This window comes from Mastomys coucha, unplaced genomic scaffold, assembly GCF_008632895.1.
Source record: "Mastomys coucha isolate ucsf_1 unplaced genomic scaffold, UCSF_Mcou_1 pScaffold15, whole genome shotgun sequence".
NCBI lineage: Eukaryota > Metazoa > Chordata > Mammalia > Rodentia > Muridae > Mastomys > Mastomys coucha.
This window is the reverse complement of record NW_022196897.1, coordinates 142,380,610-142,398,631: the sequence shown is the minus strand read 5'-3', so window position 1 is coordinate 142,398,631 and position 18,022 is coordinate 142,380,610. Positions and strand designations below refer to the sequence as shown.

Here is an 18,022-nt window from a genome sequence, read left to right as displayed (position 1 = left end):
TTTTGTGGTCAGTCTTGCATATCAGTCCTTAAATGGGGACATTTTTACCAAGGCACGGATACCCCGAGACACCTTTTCCTGATGCCAGTCTGTGCTGAGTCTTAATTCAGTTTGTAACAGTAATGACCCTTTCTGGACCGCGGTGTCACCATCTGTACCAGGGAGTACCTGGCCAAGCCATCGCTCCGGACATCACAGTGGGTCCTCCTGTGGTTTGGCTTGGACTCAGGACTCATAGGAGCTAGCCTGGCGCTGAGGCCAGCCAGCCTGGGGCAGGGCATATGGCGCTGGGCGTTCCTACCTCCACTTCACACTCGTACTCAGAGGCATCGAGCAGGGTGACGCGGCAGATGGCACTCTTGAACTTCTTGGCAATCTTCTGGGGTGACTTCTGGGCCTTACTGGGCGTGGTCCTCTCCGACAGGCCATCGGCCTCACTGTAATCCTTATCCTCCATGTCCAGGCTCTGTGGGGCCAAGCAAGGAAAGAAGTCAGAGGACTTGAAACAGCAGGAGTAACTGTGTGGCTGAGGCCAAGATGCCCCTAAAATAAGATGTGCTACCTTCTAAGACCCTCGGGGTGAGCAGGGGTTGTGGACAGGTTGGTGTATAATGGAGGGGATTTGAGGTTTCCATGTGAGCTGAGGGGTCTGGGTCTTCCTGCAGGTTATTGATACTCTGGACAGCCTCTGAGGAGAGGAGCAACCCAGAGAATGGAAGTCATCAGCAAGCTGCCCTGTCCCTCTCCCTAGAACAGTGAGTGACTCATCAGGACATCTGTCTGGTCCCTCCCACCTCACCTGTCACTAGGTCTAACGTAAGGTGGGAGCTGTGGTGTTCTCAATGGAGGGAAGAGCTGGTTCCCTCCATGAGTGTGGCCAAGTCCTTGTCTCTCTGTGCCTGTTACAACTTAGGGTAGCGTAAATGGAGGGCTCAGTGAGAGCCCCCTCCTCTCAGGCTTCTGTAATTCTCAGGGGATGAGTTTTGTCAAGATCTCGCTGGGTTTGCCAAGCTTGAGTAGAAGGTAGGAGACAAATGTAAAAGGACCGTGTTCTGGGTCTCACCTCCACCTCTGGCTCTGCATGTGGCTTTGGGTAACAGGGTTCACTGCACTGAGCCACAGATCTTCTCAGCATAAAATGGGGGAGATGAAACCTTCCCTCTTGAGACTGGGAATTAAATATAAAATGGCCGGCATGCCCCAGCCCAGAGTTCACTGTGTAACAGGTCATGATACATCTGAATCTTTCCCTTCCAGCTGAGGAAATACCAGGACCCTAAGAAGCAGGCTAGGGGGACTAGTTGGGAGGGAGGAGGGATGTCCCAGGCCCCAGTACACACCTGTTCAGCAGGCCTTGTGTCCTGCTGGGTCAGATGCTTCTCATTGGAATTGGTCTCTGGGTGGCTGTGGCCCGAGGGGGTCACCGGGGTAGTCACAGCGGCGGCAGCCTCGGGCTGCTGTGGAGTCTCCTCCTGAGCCTTCTTCACCTCAGAATCTGGGCCTGTCTCTGTTGTCATGGTGACCAGCACGCCTGCATTGGAATGAAGGAAAGCATGTGACAGGGAAGGATGATAATGTGACAACAAGGGGGCAGGAACCACAGGCAGTGAAGGACAGAGACAAATGGACAAAGAACCAGAGAGTAGGCAGGGGTGAGAGACAGGACAGAGGGACAAGGAGGAATGAGAGTGTGAGGGGCCTCCTTCCCTTTGTGTCAAGATCTGAGATCTGGACCCTTTCTAAGGATGATGAGGGCATCCCTAGGGTGCTGTGCTCTGCACTAGATGCTAGAGCAAGGCCCTGGCCAGGCTGACTGCCCCACTACACCTGGCCTATGACAGCCCCTCAACTAATGCAGGACACTAAATGCAAACTGAGAAAGCCCTGGATTCCAGACCTGTGTGTGTGAGTTTAGGCAGCCCCCTCACTTCCCAAGCTGCAATAACTCTAACACACACACACACACACACACACCACACACCACACACACACACCACACCACACCACACACACACACACACACACACACACACACACACACACACACCAGTCCCAGCTTCACAGGATGCTGTCAAGATGGGGCCCCATGGACCAACATAGTTAGACACCAGTAGAAAATATCCTTGCTGCCCATGGAGTGGTCAGAGTAGCAGAGCTCAGGCTGTCTGCCACAGATGCGCCACCTCACCTCTCTGGGACTCATCCACAAACTGAGGGACTTAGGGGTGATATCTCTGGGATAGGTTTCCCCTCTGAAACATTAAATGAGATGCCAGAGAAGGTCATGAGGCTGCTGTCCAGCTATTCTGTTGGAATTAGCCAGAGCCTACAGACAGCAACCTCAACAGCGCAGCTTCATGCTTTATTCATGTTGTAAGGATTATAAACGAGATTTGCCACCATTAAGGAAAATTAAAAGACCTTAGGGATGAGATGGGATGAGATGGGGTGAGATGGGGTGAGGTGATGAGATGGGGTGAGGTGGATGAGATGGGATTAGGTGGATGAGATGGGGTGAGATGGGATGAGGTGGATGAGATGGGATGAGATAGGGTGAGATGGGATGAGGTGGATGAGATGGGGTGAGATGGGGTGAGATGGGATGAGGTGGGGTGAGATGGGGTGAGATGGGGTGAGAGGGGAGTTTCACTTATACTCCAGACACCTTGGAATTACTTGGATCTTTTTTGGTTTTGAGACAGGGTCTCAGCATACAGCCCAGGCAAGCTAGCCTTGAACTCACTATGTGGTCCATGCCGGCATTAAACTATTTTTTAAATTTTTATTATTGTTGTTGTTACTTGTATACACATGTACACATGCAGAGGACAACTTTTCAGAAGTTGGTTCACTCTTTAGTGATTGGTTCTGGGCATCCAACCTGTGCTAAACTCACCTTTATCCACTGAGCTAGCCTAACAGCTCTTGATCCTTCTATCTCAGCTTCCCCAGCTGAGGTTACAGGTATGTGCCATCACAACCAACACGTGAATATTTGTAAGAAGTATATTATCTTGTAAGACTGTTTTGTTTTAAAGCCAAAAGCACCCATCCCCGACCACACCCAGAGTAAAAGAAATGTGCAGGAACCATCTTTCTTTGGTCTAGACCCTTCCTCTAAGTTCTCTGTAGCATAGTATATAGCAACATTCACACAAGACCTGGTGGGAACTTATCCTCAACCATCCACCATGAAAGGCCTCAGAGAGACTGGCATTTAACACTTGGGACCACCCACATACTCCAGGGCTCACAATTCCATTTATTTATCTATGCCAGGTGTGGGGGGTTCTCACACCTATATCACCAGCACTTCGGAAGCTGAGGCAGGAGGATTGTCACAAGTTTGAGGGCAGCCTAGGCTACAAAATGAGACCTGTCTCAAAAAAAAAAAAAAAATCAAAACCAAGCCACATCAAACAAATCATTTAATTTATTTACTTATTCAAGTTTGTGGAGGGGGTAGGGGTGGACTCCAAGGCCTCGCGTGTGCCTCTCTGCACTCCCATGAGCACTGGGCAAGCCCAAAGGAAAGGGTATGACCACAGGTGAGCCAGGGTCATAAAGAGGTCACCGGTGTCCTCCACCACAGGGCCCACATGGAAGTCCTTGTGAGCTGAAGCAGTACAAATAGATGGCCTGCAGGTCCCCATTGCCGCTGTTGAGCAGCCAGATGGGGAGGAAGGGAGGGCGGGGCCATATTGCTTCGCTCCGCTTAGAGATGCTTTCTTCAAGCCTCTACCCAGATCTTAAGGAGCAGGGAGACACTTTAAGCCAGTTACATCGACACTCCGCCACTCACATGAGCTCTGGACACAACACAACAGCCACTCTGAGGACGTTCAAGCCCATGCAGGGTCACAGTCCTGTCTGCTGAACCCAGGACCTTCCTTCCCTCAGCCTTGAGGGTTGCTAGTCCTTGTCTGGCAGGGTCAATGGGCAAAAACTCTTTAAATAGTTTTGTGTTTAAAAAAAATCCAAAGATGATTGGAGAGAGCCCAGTGGTTAAGAGAACCTGATGTTCTTGCAAAGGACCGAAGTTCAGTTCCCAGCACCCACACCAGGGAGCTCAGAACGAAAGCTGCAGGATGGGGAGGTGTATCTGGCTCCCCTTAGAGCCTCCACCATCACCAACTCACACACACATACACACACACACACAGACACGCCTCCACCATCACCAGCTTACACACACACACACATACACACGTGGCAAATATACATAAGTCATAAAACAAATATTTTAAATTATTTAAAAAATCCAAAAGCGTATATGTAGACACTTTGGGCTGTGGCAAGCAGAATTCACATGACCCTAGTGTCCAAGCAGCCCCTGGGGTACATCTACAAATGCTCTTCCTGGGTCCTCTGTTTGGCTTCAGCCCAGACTCTTGGAACTTTTTCCTCAACCCATAGCTTCCTGGAAATAGCTAGGAGAGAAATTTTAAGTGAATATTCGAGATTTTCCTACAGTTCCTCCGGTAGCCTGTGCTACAGATAGGAAGCACGGGACACCACTTAGGAAATAACTACTCTATTCCACTTCTGTCACAGGTAAGACTCGAGTTACAGTCATATCTTCAAACAGTGTCCCTTAGCTTCTTCAGTCCGCTCTCCTCCCCACTTGTTGGCCTAGCGCTCCAGATCTGAATGGCAGGCCCATCTTCTCTCTCCTGCACTCAACTACCTCAGGCAAAAAAAAACCACCAAAAAACAAACAAACAAAAAAAAACCAGAACCTCCTCAAAGGAGAAGGAGCCCAGGCCCAGGCTGAACAACCAAGGAGCTACAGTGAGGTCACAGCCCCCTAGGGGGCTGGATACATAGATACAGGCGTGCCCTCTCGGAGAGAAAGAGAAATGCATGCAAAAATGAAGGCAAGCAGGCATGGTGACAATGATCCACACGTGCAACCCCGTCTTAGTAAACACACAGATCCTCATGACAATGTGAAACAGGAAAACCTGTCACTGTATAACTTAATATATGCTAATAAAAGCATTAAAATATGAACAGCTAGGTAAATAAATGCTGAGGACCCCACAACCCCCATCAAAAGAAGAAGAGCTGCCAGGAGCCCAAGCTTCAGTCCAGGAATAGAAACACTTCAGCTTGCCTAGACTGCTGTTGCCGGTCCCATCCCCACCTTCCAGCTTAAATCTGACAGCTCATCATTTCCTGCATTAAAATTTCAAACTCCTTTATTTGGCCTCTCTCATTACATCCGTCTCAGCACTCCCCATGAATCTTCAACCGTCTCCTTATATAACGTGCCTGCACAAGGTAAACAAGGGAATTGCATTGCTCCTAGATCATGCTGAGGTTCATGGCGTGTGTGCGTGGTATAGCCTGCATCCTCAAGTGCTCTATCTACTCAATATCCTTTCCTGAATATGTGGCTTAACTGTTCAGGCTTCCAGGAAGCCTTTCCCAGCCATCTCCCCGCCAAAGCATCCGTACACTCTTACAGCCACGTGGAACATTCTTTTCCCTTCACGTTTCTGGCAAGCGTCATGTGTCCTGATTCCAGGTTGGCTTCCCCTTGGTCTTTCACCACTATGCTGTGTCCACTGTGGTGTTCCTTCCAGGGTTAAGGGTCATGTCTACTGGAAACTAGAACTGAACAGTACTCAACAGATACTGTTGTGGTAATGTTGGTGAGGGAATAAGAATGGATCCATGGAAGACAGGTCGGAATCTCTTAGGTCACCAAAGACAAACAAAAGCCCCGTGTGACTTCCACGAAAACATTCTGCTCCAGTACCACATTTTCCACGTGTGTCAGCCACTTATTCTTGTTCCAATCATCCCGCTTCTCCATATATGAGCAGCAATTATATTTCCTTTGGTGGGCATGTTTCAAGGCTGCATATTAAAATCATCTAGACTGCACTCCGTACAAGTAAACTTATTAAAATACTGAGGCTTTTATATTTGAAAACTCAGGCACACCGCTTCTGGGGATTTTAAATTTCAGTACAACATTTTAGGGTTGCTATTTTCTTCCTGAATAGCACAGCCGTCTCCACGCCACATCAGGCTGGTTCACTTTCACTCCAAGGTTCTTGGCAGTTCCTAATTCTTAAAACAAATAGACTCAAGAATACAAGCCAGCATCCTTTGCCATGTTCTCTGAGAACAGGATTTCTTACTTCTAGTTCTCTGTTGCCACTGTGTCTCTTTGGGAAGTCCTGACTGTCTATAGTATATTACCCCAAAAAATGGGAATAACAAGGCACGCATTCGTTTTCAGCTTACAGCGGGCTTGTCAGGACGAAAGATCTTGGAAAGTCAAAGGGCACCTACAGGGACCAGCAATGTTATCTCTAAGTATCAGAACAGACTAACATTTTCCTTCTAGTTTGTTCAAGATTAGGCTCTCGTCAAACACCTGGCCTCAAGTGATCTTCTTCCTTCGCCACCTCAAGGACATGCCACCATGGGCTGGTGACAAAGATGCTGATCCTCCTGGATTTCCCTCTTTTTCTTTCCTTCTCCTTCTCTGCCCACCCCACCTCCATCTCCTTCTACATCTGGTTTGCCCAAAACTTGCTTTGTAGACCAGGCTGTCCTGGAACTCACATAAACCAACCTGCCTCTGCCTCCCAAGTGCTGGGGTTGAAAAGTTTGCACCACGCCCGCTACCGTGGCAGAGCCAAAATCTTTAAACGATTGCTTTAAAACTTGAGGTTAGCAAGGTATGAAAGAAAACTCATGCCTCTAATCCAGAGGGTTGCTATGAGTTTGAGGCCAGCCTGTATTATATAGTGAGTACATAGTAAGATCTGGCCTCAAATAAACAACTAAATCTACGTACATAGACCCTAGAGGTTAAAAAGTAATTTTTTTTTCAGGTGCTCATGGCTTCAGATAACAGGATGAGAAGGAGCTCAATAAATCCTGTTTAAGTCTATTTTAGAATTTCATTAATTAAAAATAAAAATAACATTTTAGAAATGTATAATAAGAATCTTTCTTTGACAAGCCCAACTATAACAGCATTGTCTCTCACTAGGCCATAGAAAGGGAGCCAAGAAATAGACTGTGGCTTCTGACACAGCAGGCTATGTCACGTGAACATGGTTCTTGCTCAGGCTCAGGCCAGCACACACTGAGAGAACTGCTAGGTGGCAGGGCCAGACTGGTTACAGTCAGGGTCCTTGGGAGAACCATGTGCCAGTTCCCATGGAGCTCAATGCAGAGATTTAGATCCATCAGGGTATGTTTTAGCTTTGCACAAGAGTCTGGGTACCTGCTGATCCAGAATGTGGTCTTTGTTCCCAAAGCAGGCTTCTAGGGTAGGGGGCAGGAATGGAGCAGAAACATTTAGAAGGAGGAGACACTTGGGCTGAGTCACCCTGTGGGCAAAGGGCCAGCCTGTGATGCTCTTGCTCCTCAAGAAAGATACAAAGGAAGGTCCTTACTGCCTGGCAGGAAGGGCTGGCTGACCAGGGAGAAGAGCAGGAACCAGGGTTCTACAGGCAGCCTCTGGAGAGTCAGAAGTGTCAGGGACTGATACAGAAGGACAGGACTCCCATCAGGGAACACCAATGTGGCCAGGCTTAGGCTAAAGACTTCCCATCACTCACAGATCCCCCCTGGCACAGCAGTGAACACTCAGACCAGGAGTGCAGTCATGTCTGCCTAGAACACAGGCAGAAAGAGAAGGCGCTACAAGACAAAGGCCAGCCAGCAGGGCCAAGCTGGTGGCACTGACACATGAGGGCAAATACACAGGATTAGAGAAGAGAAAGGTCAGCCAGAATGTCAGGGCAAACGGCGCCCATACCACCACTGCCTGGAGGGAGGGGCCCTGTGTAGCCAGGGCTACGGCTGGCTCAGCAGGATGTCAGCATCTGGGACCGGAGGTCCACTCAGCAGCCTTCACATCCTCTAAGCTTTCCATCTGGACGGCCTGCAGGGAGACGTCTCCTCAGCAGAGGCAAGATCCACTTGGCCTGGCGGCTGTACCAGGTCTTTAAAATGAATCAGCTGACATCTGGTTAACCTTCGAACTAGGGTTAGCGTGAGTCAGCATCTCCAGGGCCAATCATCAGATATGTCCATTTCTCAACACCCCTAGCTACTGCCCGGGTCCAAACCTGCTTGATCCAGGGTCTCCCTCCCTGCAGTTATTCCTAGCATTTATTCTCCAACAGCAACCACAGGAATCTTTGCAGGAGTCTAGTTGGATGCCCTTATTGAAACCTCCAGTGGTATGTGGCTGCACAAGCCTGTAATCAAAGCCCTCAAGAGGCTGAGGCAGGAGGATCTTAGCTCAAGGCCAGCTTGGGCAATATAATGAGCCTCTGTTCAACAAACAAAACCCAAACATCTCTAATGACTTCCCATCAAAATAAGGCACACCCTCCCTGCTACACTATAGTGGCCTCTGCCTCTTTCTAGCATCTGCTCCTGCCCCTGCCCACAGACTCGGCCTCCTCTACTGTAAGCTTGTCCTTGTAGCCCCCGCCCCCTGCCTGGACTTCAGCTGTGCACGCATCAGGACTTGTCTTCCCTGTTCATGAGCAGTGACTCTGTCCCTCTCCGGGTATGTTCACCTCCATCTGTCTACCCTATCTAAGATGGGTCTCTCTCCCTAACTTTCCATTGTGACAGCATGTTAACTTCTTTATGCTTGTGTTAATCCAAGGACTTTCTCTGTCTGGTTTTCCATCCGTTTTTTTTTTTTTTTTTTGAGACATCATCATAAATTGAACTTACATTCACTGACTAATTTACTTATTTCTATTCTCCTCTAGAACATGAGCTCCGTGGAGGTTTCTGTCTCCCTCAGCATTACTGCCAGGCCTTCAAGCAATTTTGGGTAAATAGCTATGAACACCGAGCAAGGTGTATGGTAAAACAAGTTCAAGCCCAGCCTGGTTAACCTCAGGACCCCATCCCCAAACCAAACAGAGCCCTGAGTGGTGACTTGTGTCTACAACCTCAGGGCTCGGGAGGTTGAGGCAGGAGGATATGAAGTTCAAGACTAGCCTAGGCTACAGTGAGACTACCTCAAAACAAAACTATAAGAGAAATTAATACTATACAAAGTACACATTCACAGTTGGCTGTGTGCCAGGTATTGACCTACGGAGTCCACACAGTTGATCCTTACAGGATCCTGTAACAGGTACTCTTAGGGTCGCCATTTTCCAAAATGGGGAAATGAAGCAGAAAAGGAAAGTAACCCGAGATCAGACAGCTGGTACCAGTGCCAGGATTTCTGGGCTGCAGTCACCTCAGGAGCCCTCGTGGCTCCTAGCCAGGCAGCCTCTCCTCTGATTTATCAGACCCGAATCACAGGAGTTTTAAACCAGTCTCCTGCCACTATCCTCCTTACCATATTGATGAGAACCCACGGCTGCCAAGAAACTGGCTTTCGCAAGGACGGGACGCTGGGCCAGATTGCTATGATTTCAAAGGCTCTCCTACCATACAGCATTTCAACATCCTCGGGCTAGGGGGCTTCAATGGATGCTAAACTCTGCAGGGGTGAAGCTGGCAAAGGTAGACTTCCCAAGACTGAAGAGCCGCATTTAGAACCGGGACCACTGGTTTTCCTCTCAACTTTACCACTTCCTACCTGAGGAGCGTCCAGGCAAGTCACGTCTCTGTTTCCTCGTGTGCCTGGGAGGCACTGGAGTAATACCATGAGAATAACAGATTACAGAGACTGCCAGGACTCTGCCGTCAGAGAAGTGTGCATGAGCAGTCACCCACTAGATGGTGAGACTGTCTCTTCTAAATCCTGGACACAGACGACACCAAAAGCTTCCACCCAGGGTGTTCCAGGGGACTCTGATTCAGGAGTAGAAGCAGCAGTAGGAAGGATGGCAGAGGAAGGGAGAGGAAGGACATGAAAGAGACAGGAAGGGAGCTGGGAGAGAGGGAAGAGATTAAGAAAGGGGGTCAGAAGGACAGGAGGCAACTAAAATACCACAAGAGTCCAGGAAGATGTTTTCAGAAAACAAGACTTCTTTCTTTTGGGGACGTTTGGGGACGTCAAGGGGACATATCTCTTCCACCCCTTGCAACAATACCTACTGGGTTGGTGGACCCATTTGTACTTCCAGTTCCATACTACGTATGCATGAAGCAGGAGGTTAGCCCACTGAACTGTCCCTTCAAGCTCCCATGCCTGCAAATTCTGGAGGGAGGGTTTGGCTGGAAGGCAGGAGAGACACAGTGGTGAGCTGCCTTCCTGGTTTCCTCTCTGTGGGAAGTGGTGACAGCTCTTCAGACCCCTACCCTGCCCTGCCCTGCCTCCTTTGGCTCATCTGGTCTGGGGACTGAAACCCATTTCTGTCCTTGCCATCTTGGGTGCCTCAACCACTGCCCGAGGGTTTCCTTAACTCTCCTCTCCTGTGCACCAGCAGGTCCTTAGTTGAAGAATTTGGCGGAATTCTGCTCCCTAGCCAGAGTCTTGCTCCTGCTCAGGGCATGTAGCAAAGGGGAAGGGTGTGAGGGGGATGGGGGGATGGGGGGACTTAACATGGGAGCTGGCAAGAGGCGGCACAGTCCCTCCCTCACGGGTTAGGTGATACCACAGGACACCTTCAGCAAATCTCTAAAACCCCTCCTCTGTAACTCAGCTTCTCCATGTGTAAAATGGTAAAGAGACCTCTGTCTTACGTTTCTGTGAGCTAGGCTCCAACAAAGCATTTAGTGACATTAAGCCCCACAGTCAGTGCTCCAGAGATATTCAGCATCATTACCTTTGTTCAAAGACCAACACGTTAACACTCACATTCCCTCAGAGAAGGAAATACAGGACTTTTCGTTTTTGTCTCTGTGCGTCCATTGTTCCCACTATGAACATGTACTGCTTGAGAAGTCAGCAGAGAAAGCGTCAGAAGTGTATGCCTTGGGAAGCTTTTTCTCTCTTCTGAAAGCAGGGCTCCATTCCACAGGGATTTCCCCAAGGCTGAGCACTGGCTTCCTCCAGTCACACTGAACGGACGTGAATGAATCAAGAAGAGGGTGCAGGCTGTGCTTTTCTGAGCCAGGTCTAAAAGGATCTGAGCCTCCCGTCATCCCTACAGGTGGGTGCTCAGGTATGGATGAGGCACTGGGAGATGACAATTTGTCAAAGGCCTGTGGTGTCCACAAGAACAGCATTAAATGAAATCAAACAAGACAATGAGGCCACCACCTACCAGCACTGGCTTTCTGTCTACAAGTTTCATAGGCTATTGAGGAAGCACAGACAGATTTGCTGGTGTGGGACAGGGATCACAGGATAGCCTTGATCTGCAGAGTGAGGACATCAAAGGGGAAAGATACCTCCCGCTTGGACCACGCTAACAACTGCGGGAGGCAGCCAAGACCTCCTCTGTCAGAGTAGTCTGACAGTCTTTCAGGGTTATACCTCACCCATCCGTCCCCACCCGAGCTGCCATACAGGGTGGAGGGTTTACTTCAGGCTGGATCGGACAGCTGACATCACACAGCTAGTTAGCTTGAGTACAGCCAGGACTAGACCCAGGTCTGATGGCTGAAAGCCCAAGGATCATTCCCCCTCAATCCTGCTATATCCTCTGACCTCTAACTTGCTGTAAACCATGGAGCCAAAACTACCGTTGCCCTGGATGTAGAAATAATCACAGTACTATCAACTCTCCCACACGCAGATAGGGCACTTTACAGTTTAAAGGATTCTTGTTTTTATTTGGTTGATTTGTCTGAGTCAAGGTCTCAATATGGAGCTGAAACTGCCCTTGACCTTCAAAGCACCTGACACAGCTTCCTGTGAGTTGGGATTATCTTCATGTCCCACTAGAATATTCTCCCAGAATTATTATTTTGCTTGGATCTCACCAATGAGAGGTGATTGGTTGAAGGAGCACAGAGAATAGCAGTTCTGAAAAACAAAGCCAGAGCAGAGGTCACAATTCCAAGGGCTGGGCACCCATGGACACATTAGTTAGCCTCTCTGGAAGCCAGTGTGAGCAGGTAAGGTGGGAACAGTGCCCCTTATGGCAAAGGCATTTAGTGAGAATGAAACAACCCGGAGCCACATGCCCCAGCTCACCCTGGCACAGTACCCAACACACAGCAGATGCCTGCTGGGGCAGAGGTGCTCGTAGTCAGAAGGGCACCCTACCGCACAGATGGACAGACCTGTCCAAGAACACAGGGCATAAACTGCAGCAAGATCCAACAGGGTAGCTTACAGCATACTAAAGAAGCTGAGAATGTCGCTGCCACTGGCGAGGGACAAACTAGAGAAGAGAAAGACAGGGTCCTTCTAAGTTCAGGGTGACAGGAACAGGTTCTCAAAGGGAAGCAGGAAGGGGCAGAAGGAACAGGCCTTCACAGGCAACTCATGGCCTCCAGGTTTCTACTTTTCTCACCCCACCTCTCTCTCTGTCTCTCTGTCTCTCTGTCTCTCTCTGTCTCTGTCTCTCTCTGTCTCTGTCTCTCTCTGTCTCTGTCTCTGTCTCTGTCTCTCTCTCTGTCTCTCTCTCTGTCTCTCTGTCTCTCTGTCTCTGTCTCTCTCTCTCTCTCTCAACTCTTAGAGGTTGTTTAAATACCAATAGAGTTCCCCTGTTAGTACTACTGAGAACAGGGTTAAACTGAAAACCTCGAAAGCTCATCAACAGGAGGCCGAGCAGACCAGCTCGGATGTATTTACCCATTAAAGCCACTCCAAAAGTGTTATTTATTTGCTTAACGTGGTCATTTTCCTTGAAGTCCTGAGGCCTGAACCCAGGGTACGGAAGCACCCACGACTAAGCTATGTCCTTGGGTATGAACATCCATGAGACCCATTTTACTTACGCACATGAAAAATAACAATAAACCCTCGAATTAAAATGCAACTATAAAACAAGAATACTGTTCATGACCCTGTCCTGACACAGAAATCTGCTGTAAGAATTCGCATTGTGTCTGGCTTCCTCTGTAGAGTAGGATTTTGGTGGAGAAAATTAGAACATTCTCTGAATTACTCTGATTTTTTTAAATGTCTTTTGTAAAATTATATTTACTTATTTGTGTGTATGTGTGTATGTATATGCATACCCTACATTCATATACATACACACATATATACATATACATGTGTGTGTATATTTACATATATACACACATGTGTGTACACATGCATATATGTATGTGTATATTTACATATATGTGTGTATATTTATGTGTGTATATGTATATATACACATATATGTATATGTATATATTTATATATCTGTGGGGGGGTGCATGCCATGGAAATCAGGGTGTAATTTTTGGAAGTGGTTTTCACTAAACTTCCACCACGTTTCCTGAGAATGGAGATCATCAGGCTTGGGACAATCACTGTCACACAGCTGAGCCGTCCGTCTCCCTGGACCGTCTTTGTAATTAAACTAAGAGGCCAGGAGGCAGCCCTGCTGATGAAAGCACTTGCAAGCCTGACAACCCAGTTCAGTTCACGTGAAGATAAAACGGTAAAATTAAATTGAATTAACTAACACAGCGGACCCATGAAGGTGCTGGAAAGTGGCTCAGGGAGTCTGCGCACTGGCCACACAGTGTGATGACCTGGGTGTGGGTCTCTAGAACTCACATAAAAGTCAGACATGGTAGTTCGAATCTGTAATCCCAATACTTCCGTTTAGGTGGAAGGAAGAGATAAAAGAATCTCCCAGAAGTTCACAGGCCTAGCAGAAGAGGGAAGAGAGATCCTGCCTCAAAACAAGGTGGGAGTTCACAGGCCGAGCAAAAGAGGGAAGAGAGATCCTGCCTCAAAACATGGTGGGAGTTGAGAACCATCTCCTGTACGTTGTCCTTTGACCTCCATTCATGTGACATCTGTGTATCTTCTCTCACAGAAATATCACACACACACACCAAACACACACACACACACACACACACACACACACACACACACACACGCACGCACGCACGCAAAAGAAAAAGCGAGCAAGTGAGAGAGAGAGAAACAGAGAGGGGGGAGAGAGAGGGAGAGAGAGCGAGAGAGCGCTTTTAAAAAAGATTTGCTTGAGTCAGGCTTTACCGCTCACTGCACTTGTGTGACTCCATTTGATTCCTCCTGTGTCTGATGATCCAGCCCAACCTCACACCACTGCAATCTGGATGTTGGCGAGTCTTGTGGGGTCTTCTCATTTAACATCAATCCTATCCCCTTCTGGCCTCCTTACCACAGTGCATTTCTGTGGACTAGCTAAGGTCTAGCCCTTTATGTGTCTTAATGAATGTCCTCTGACAGTCTTAGGAGCAAGTCTGTTAGCTGTCCACAGTAAAGGGGAGGAAACTGAGTCTTAAAGACATCAACTGATTCCCCCAAAGCTTTGCAACTGGTAGCAATAGGAATGAGACTTCAGCCCGAGCTGTGAGAGTCCCAAGTCCTCACATGGTGTCTTTCAGCTCCTCTCCCTCAACACCAAAGATGGCCCTCAATTTGTGACTTTTGGCTTTACAAGGAGATGAAAACTATATGCATTTAGTAAGACCATACTTTAAATTTTGATCTTTCCCTGAGCTAGAATGTGCCACAGAGTGCCCTCCAGGGATACTAGACAAAACAAAAGTTGAGTCCCAGCTCGGAACCATCCCTTTGATGATGATGGTGAACAGCCTGCACTCTACGCTGGACTGTGGTGCTCAACTCAAAGGTTCAGTGTATTCAATGTAGTCTTTTTTTTTTCCTACACTGGGTATTTAGGGCTATAACTACACCTCAGTCAAGGGGCATAAATACTGAGTAGTGAATGAGAAGAATGTGGTAAAGAGAGGTGGTAAGAACATGGTAACTACTGCAACTTACAGCTTGCATGACTGGACTGCAGGGCTAGCTCAGGGGTAAAGGCACTCACCTCCAGGCCTGCCTACCTAAGCTCAGTTCCCAGAACCCACATGGTGGAGAGAACCAATCCTCGAAGGTCATCTTTTGAACTCCATGTGCACGCATGCATGCACAGGAGCGCAAACACACAAACACACACAATTTCAAACAAACAAATAAACGAGAATAAAGCTGCCCCAGTGGTTATCTGCACTGGCTGCTCCTCCAGAGGACCAGAGCTTAATTCCCAGCCCCTCCATGGCGGCTCACAACCACCTCTGACTCCAGTCCCAGAGTGTCTGATGCCCTCTTCTGGCCTCTGCAGGCATCAGACATGTACGTGTTATACACACATACATGCAGGTAAAAACACCAAGACACATAAGTATTTTAAAAAATTAAAAATAAAGTTTAAAAAGCACGTGACCTTGAACAAATCCTCCCCTGCCTCTTCACTTTTCTGATCACAGAGCAAGCACATGGCAATGACAAAGCAAGAAATAAGACAGGAATCCCGCCCTCAAGATGGACAGGGGCAAGCCTTCTCATGCACAGGAAGGAAGGGACTCATGGCATCGCTGGCACTGGGCAGTCATAAGCATGACACACAGAAAGGGGCCAAGGGACTCTGCAGCACCCAGCTCCATGCTCTGAGGAGATCAGCGCCTGTTCACGACTGCAAATTATTTTATCCAGTGTATGATCTGAAACGTCCCAATCATCTTCCTATTGTTGGACATTGAGTTCCAATTTGCTGCTATTATAGATGAGCTCTGATGGGGATTTATCCAAAGGAATTCATTCAAAAGAAAAAAGCCAGATGCTCAAATAAGATGCTGCCCAACCCACAGAATGACTGACAGGGGACCAGCCCTTCTCTATCTCACCAAGCCTCAAACTGAATTCCCTGTGGCTCTCCCCACCCCCACACCGTTCCTCCCTCAACCTGGCAAGTCACACGACATCCCACAGAGGGACATCTTAATGGAGCTTCAACCTTCCTCCCTTCCCAGCTCAACTCTCCAAGAGGAGGCTTCTCGGCAAGGTCACAGTCCAGGCCTTCTCTGTGGGCCACACACCTGCCAGAGATCTTTCCCTAACACCAGCCCACCACACTCCTCTGCAGGCCAAATCCTTTCAAAGGTCCCCAGCATCTCCAGGCTCACGTCCAGCCCGAATACCTCAGCCTGACATTTAAAAGACAGAAGGGAGAGAGGAGAAATCCTCAGAGTTGCTGCAATGTGCCAGCACCATAGAGAGGCTTTATGTAATAGCCACCATGAGGGTCCCATAGCCCAGAGCAGCAAAGTGATGTCCCCAAGGCCAGAGAGCTGGTCCCATGCAGAGTGGATCGGAGAGCTGGCTCAGAGACACAAGCGCAAGCTGACTTTCTGAGTTACCTCTCAGCACCTTGGACCCTCCCTGGATTTGTCTCTGGCACAGGGTGTCACCTGTTCTTCTTCAAAGGCATCCATTTTCCTCCCACACCCCTACAATGTCCAAACTCTCACCTGGCACTAGTGTCCAGCTTAAGGGGTCCACCTCTTCTTAAAACTTTCCCTGAGCATCAAAATAGGCAGACACTGTAGTGTACTCTTAACTCTGGGGCCAAGATGGCTCTGTCATCCATGACTTGATAAGACTTTTAGAGGTGTATGTGTGTGTGTGTGTGTGTGTGTGTGTGTGTTCCAGTACACGTGCGCACACTCAAAGGCCAGAGAAGGATGTCAAGTTTCCTACAGATGGGGTTATAGACAGCAATACCCAATATCAGTGGTAGGAACAAGTTCTGATCCTCTGTAAGAGCAGCAAACTGTTAATCACTGAGCTGTCTCCAAACTTTTAAAATTTTATTTATCTTAATCATCATCATCACCGCCACCACTACCATCATCATTAGTGTGTACGTGGGTGTGTGGGTGTGGGCACCACGGCACATGCATGGCCATCAAAGGATAACTTTCAGGAGTCAGTTCTCCCCTCTACTGCCGACAGATCCCAGATCAGCAGGCTTGCCCAGCAAGCCCCTGTGCTCACAAAGCCGTCTCGCTGGCCCTTTCTTTTTGTTCAGTTTTTGGTGACTGAATCTCACTATATGACTTAATGCTGGCTGGCAAGGAGCTTACTCTGTATACCAAGCCAGCCTCAAATTCATGGCAATCCTTCTGCCCCAGCCTTCCGAGTTCTGCTATTACAGACATGTGCACCATGGCCAGCTTGTCCATCAAGACCTGAGACTTTTGAGAAATGGCACACATCTGATTGGATGTCTGCTTCCAAATGAACAAAACTGAGGATGACCCTGGAAGGTACAGGCTGTCTGTCTGTCTGTCTGTAAAAGCTCAGGAAAGCGGCTCTGACCCAGCCTGCCTCACCAACCCCTTAGCTTCCTTCAGTAAGCCACTAATGTGATCTAGAAAGTGGGAGGAAGAGAAGTCGCTACCTCACAGGGTTTTGTGAGGAATGTAGGAGTTGTACACGTAAGACATGAAAATAGTTTCTGGCATGTAGTAAGAGCTCAATAAATGTTAGCTGTTGCTATTCTTACCCATAAGTCTCCTTCCTACTAAGAATGCAAGGCCAGCTTGTTGCCACCCCCAGTCATGCACAGGTTCCTGCTGACACTGTCCCAGCCGGTGCTTGGACATTTCCCTCTGTGTGGCTTCTGGCTGTTGGAGCCCTACCAAATGTAGCAGGGGGCAAGCGGCAGGGCCAGCTAGCAAGCAGAAGGCCAATCTGACCCCTCCCACCCATACCTCTTTGACTCAGCTCCTCAAGACCAGGGCTTCATTCAGCCCACAGAGCTACCCTTGGCTCAACCCTACTCGGTATATGGGCTTCTCTATCTGGACCAGCCCTCATCTACAGCTAATTACTGGGTTCCACTAGACACTAACCAAGTGCTCCCAGACACTGTCCCAGATATAACGTCATGGTAAAGAGAGAGGCTCTGGACTCCTACGGCCTGGCACTTCCCAGCTGTGAGACCTTGGGCCGGCAAGCTCCGTAAGCCTCCATTCATCTGTTAAAAGTGTATAATAATATTATCTGATAGTGCTACTGGAAGAGGATGTGAAGCACTTATCAGGGCATGGCACACATTAAGTGCTCAATAAATACCGTCTCTCGGGTTGTACGGTCAGTAGTGTTGCTCCAGGATGAAATGATCATGTGCCTTTAATAAGGAGTGCAGAGAAGTCTAGACGTGGTGTGAGG

General features: G+C 48.5%; 1 protein-coding gene across 15 annotated transcripts in view; it reads right to left on the bottom strand.

The window, feature by feature from the left end:
• Nucleotides 1–18,022, bottom strand: part of Epb41l1 (erythrocyte membrane protein band 4.1 like 1) — a 124,176-nt gene that overhangs the window by 47,672 nt on the left and 58,482 nt on the right. For 12 of the 15 annotated variants that reach the window (XM_031372495.1, XM_031372496.1, XM_031372502.1 and 9 more), the window contains 2 exons: nucleotides 1,341–1,531; nucleotides 302–466 (listed from right to left, as the gene is read on the bottom strand). In XM_031372495.1, coding sequence (XP_031228355.1) covers nucleotides 302–466; nucleotides 1,341–1,517 — 342 coding nt within the window. In that variant the 5' untranslated portion in view covers nucleotides 1,518–1,531. Of the gene's footprint in view, nucleotides 1–301; nucleotides 467–1,340; nucleotides 1,532–18,022 lie in introns of those variants that run through there. The other 3 variants (XM_031372499.1, XM_031372493.1, XM_031372500.1) reach the window with 1 other exon arrangement.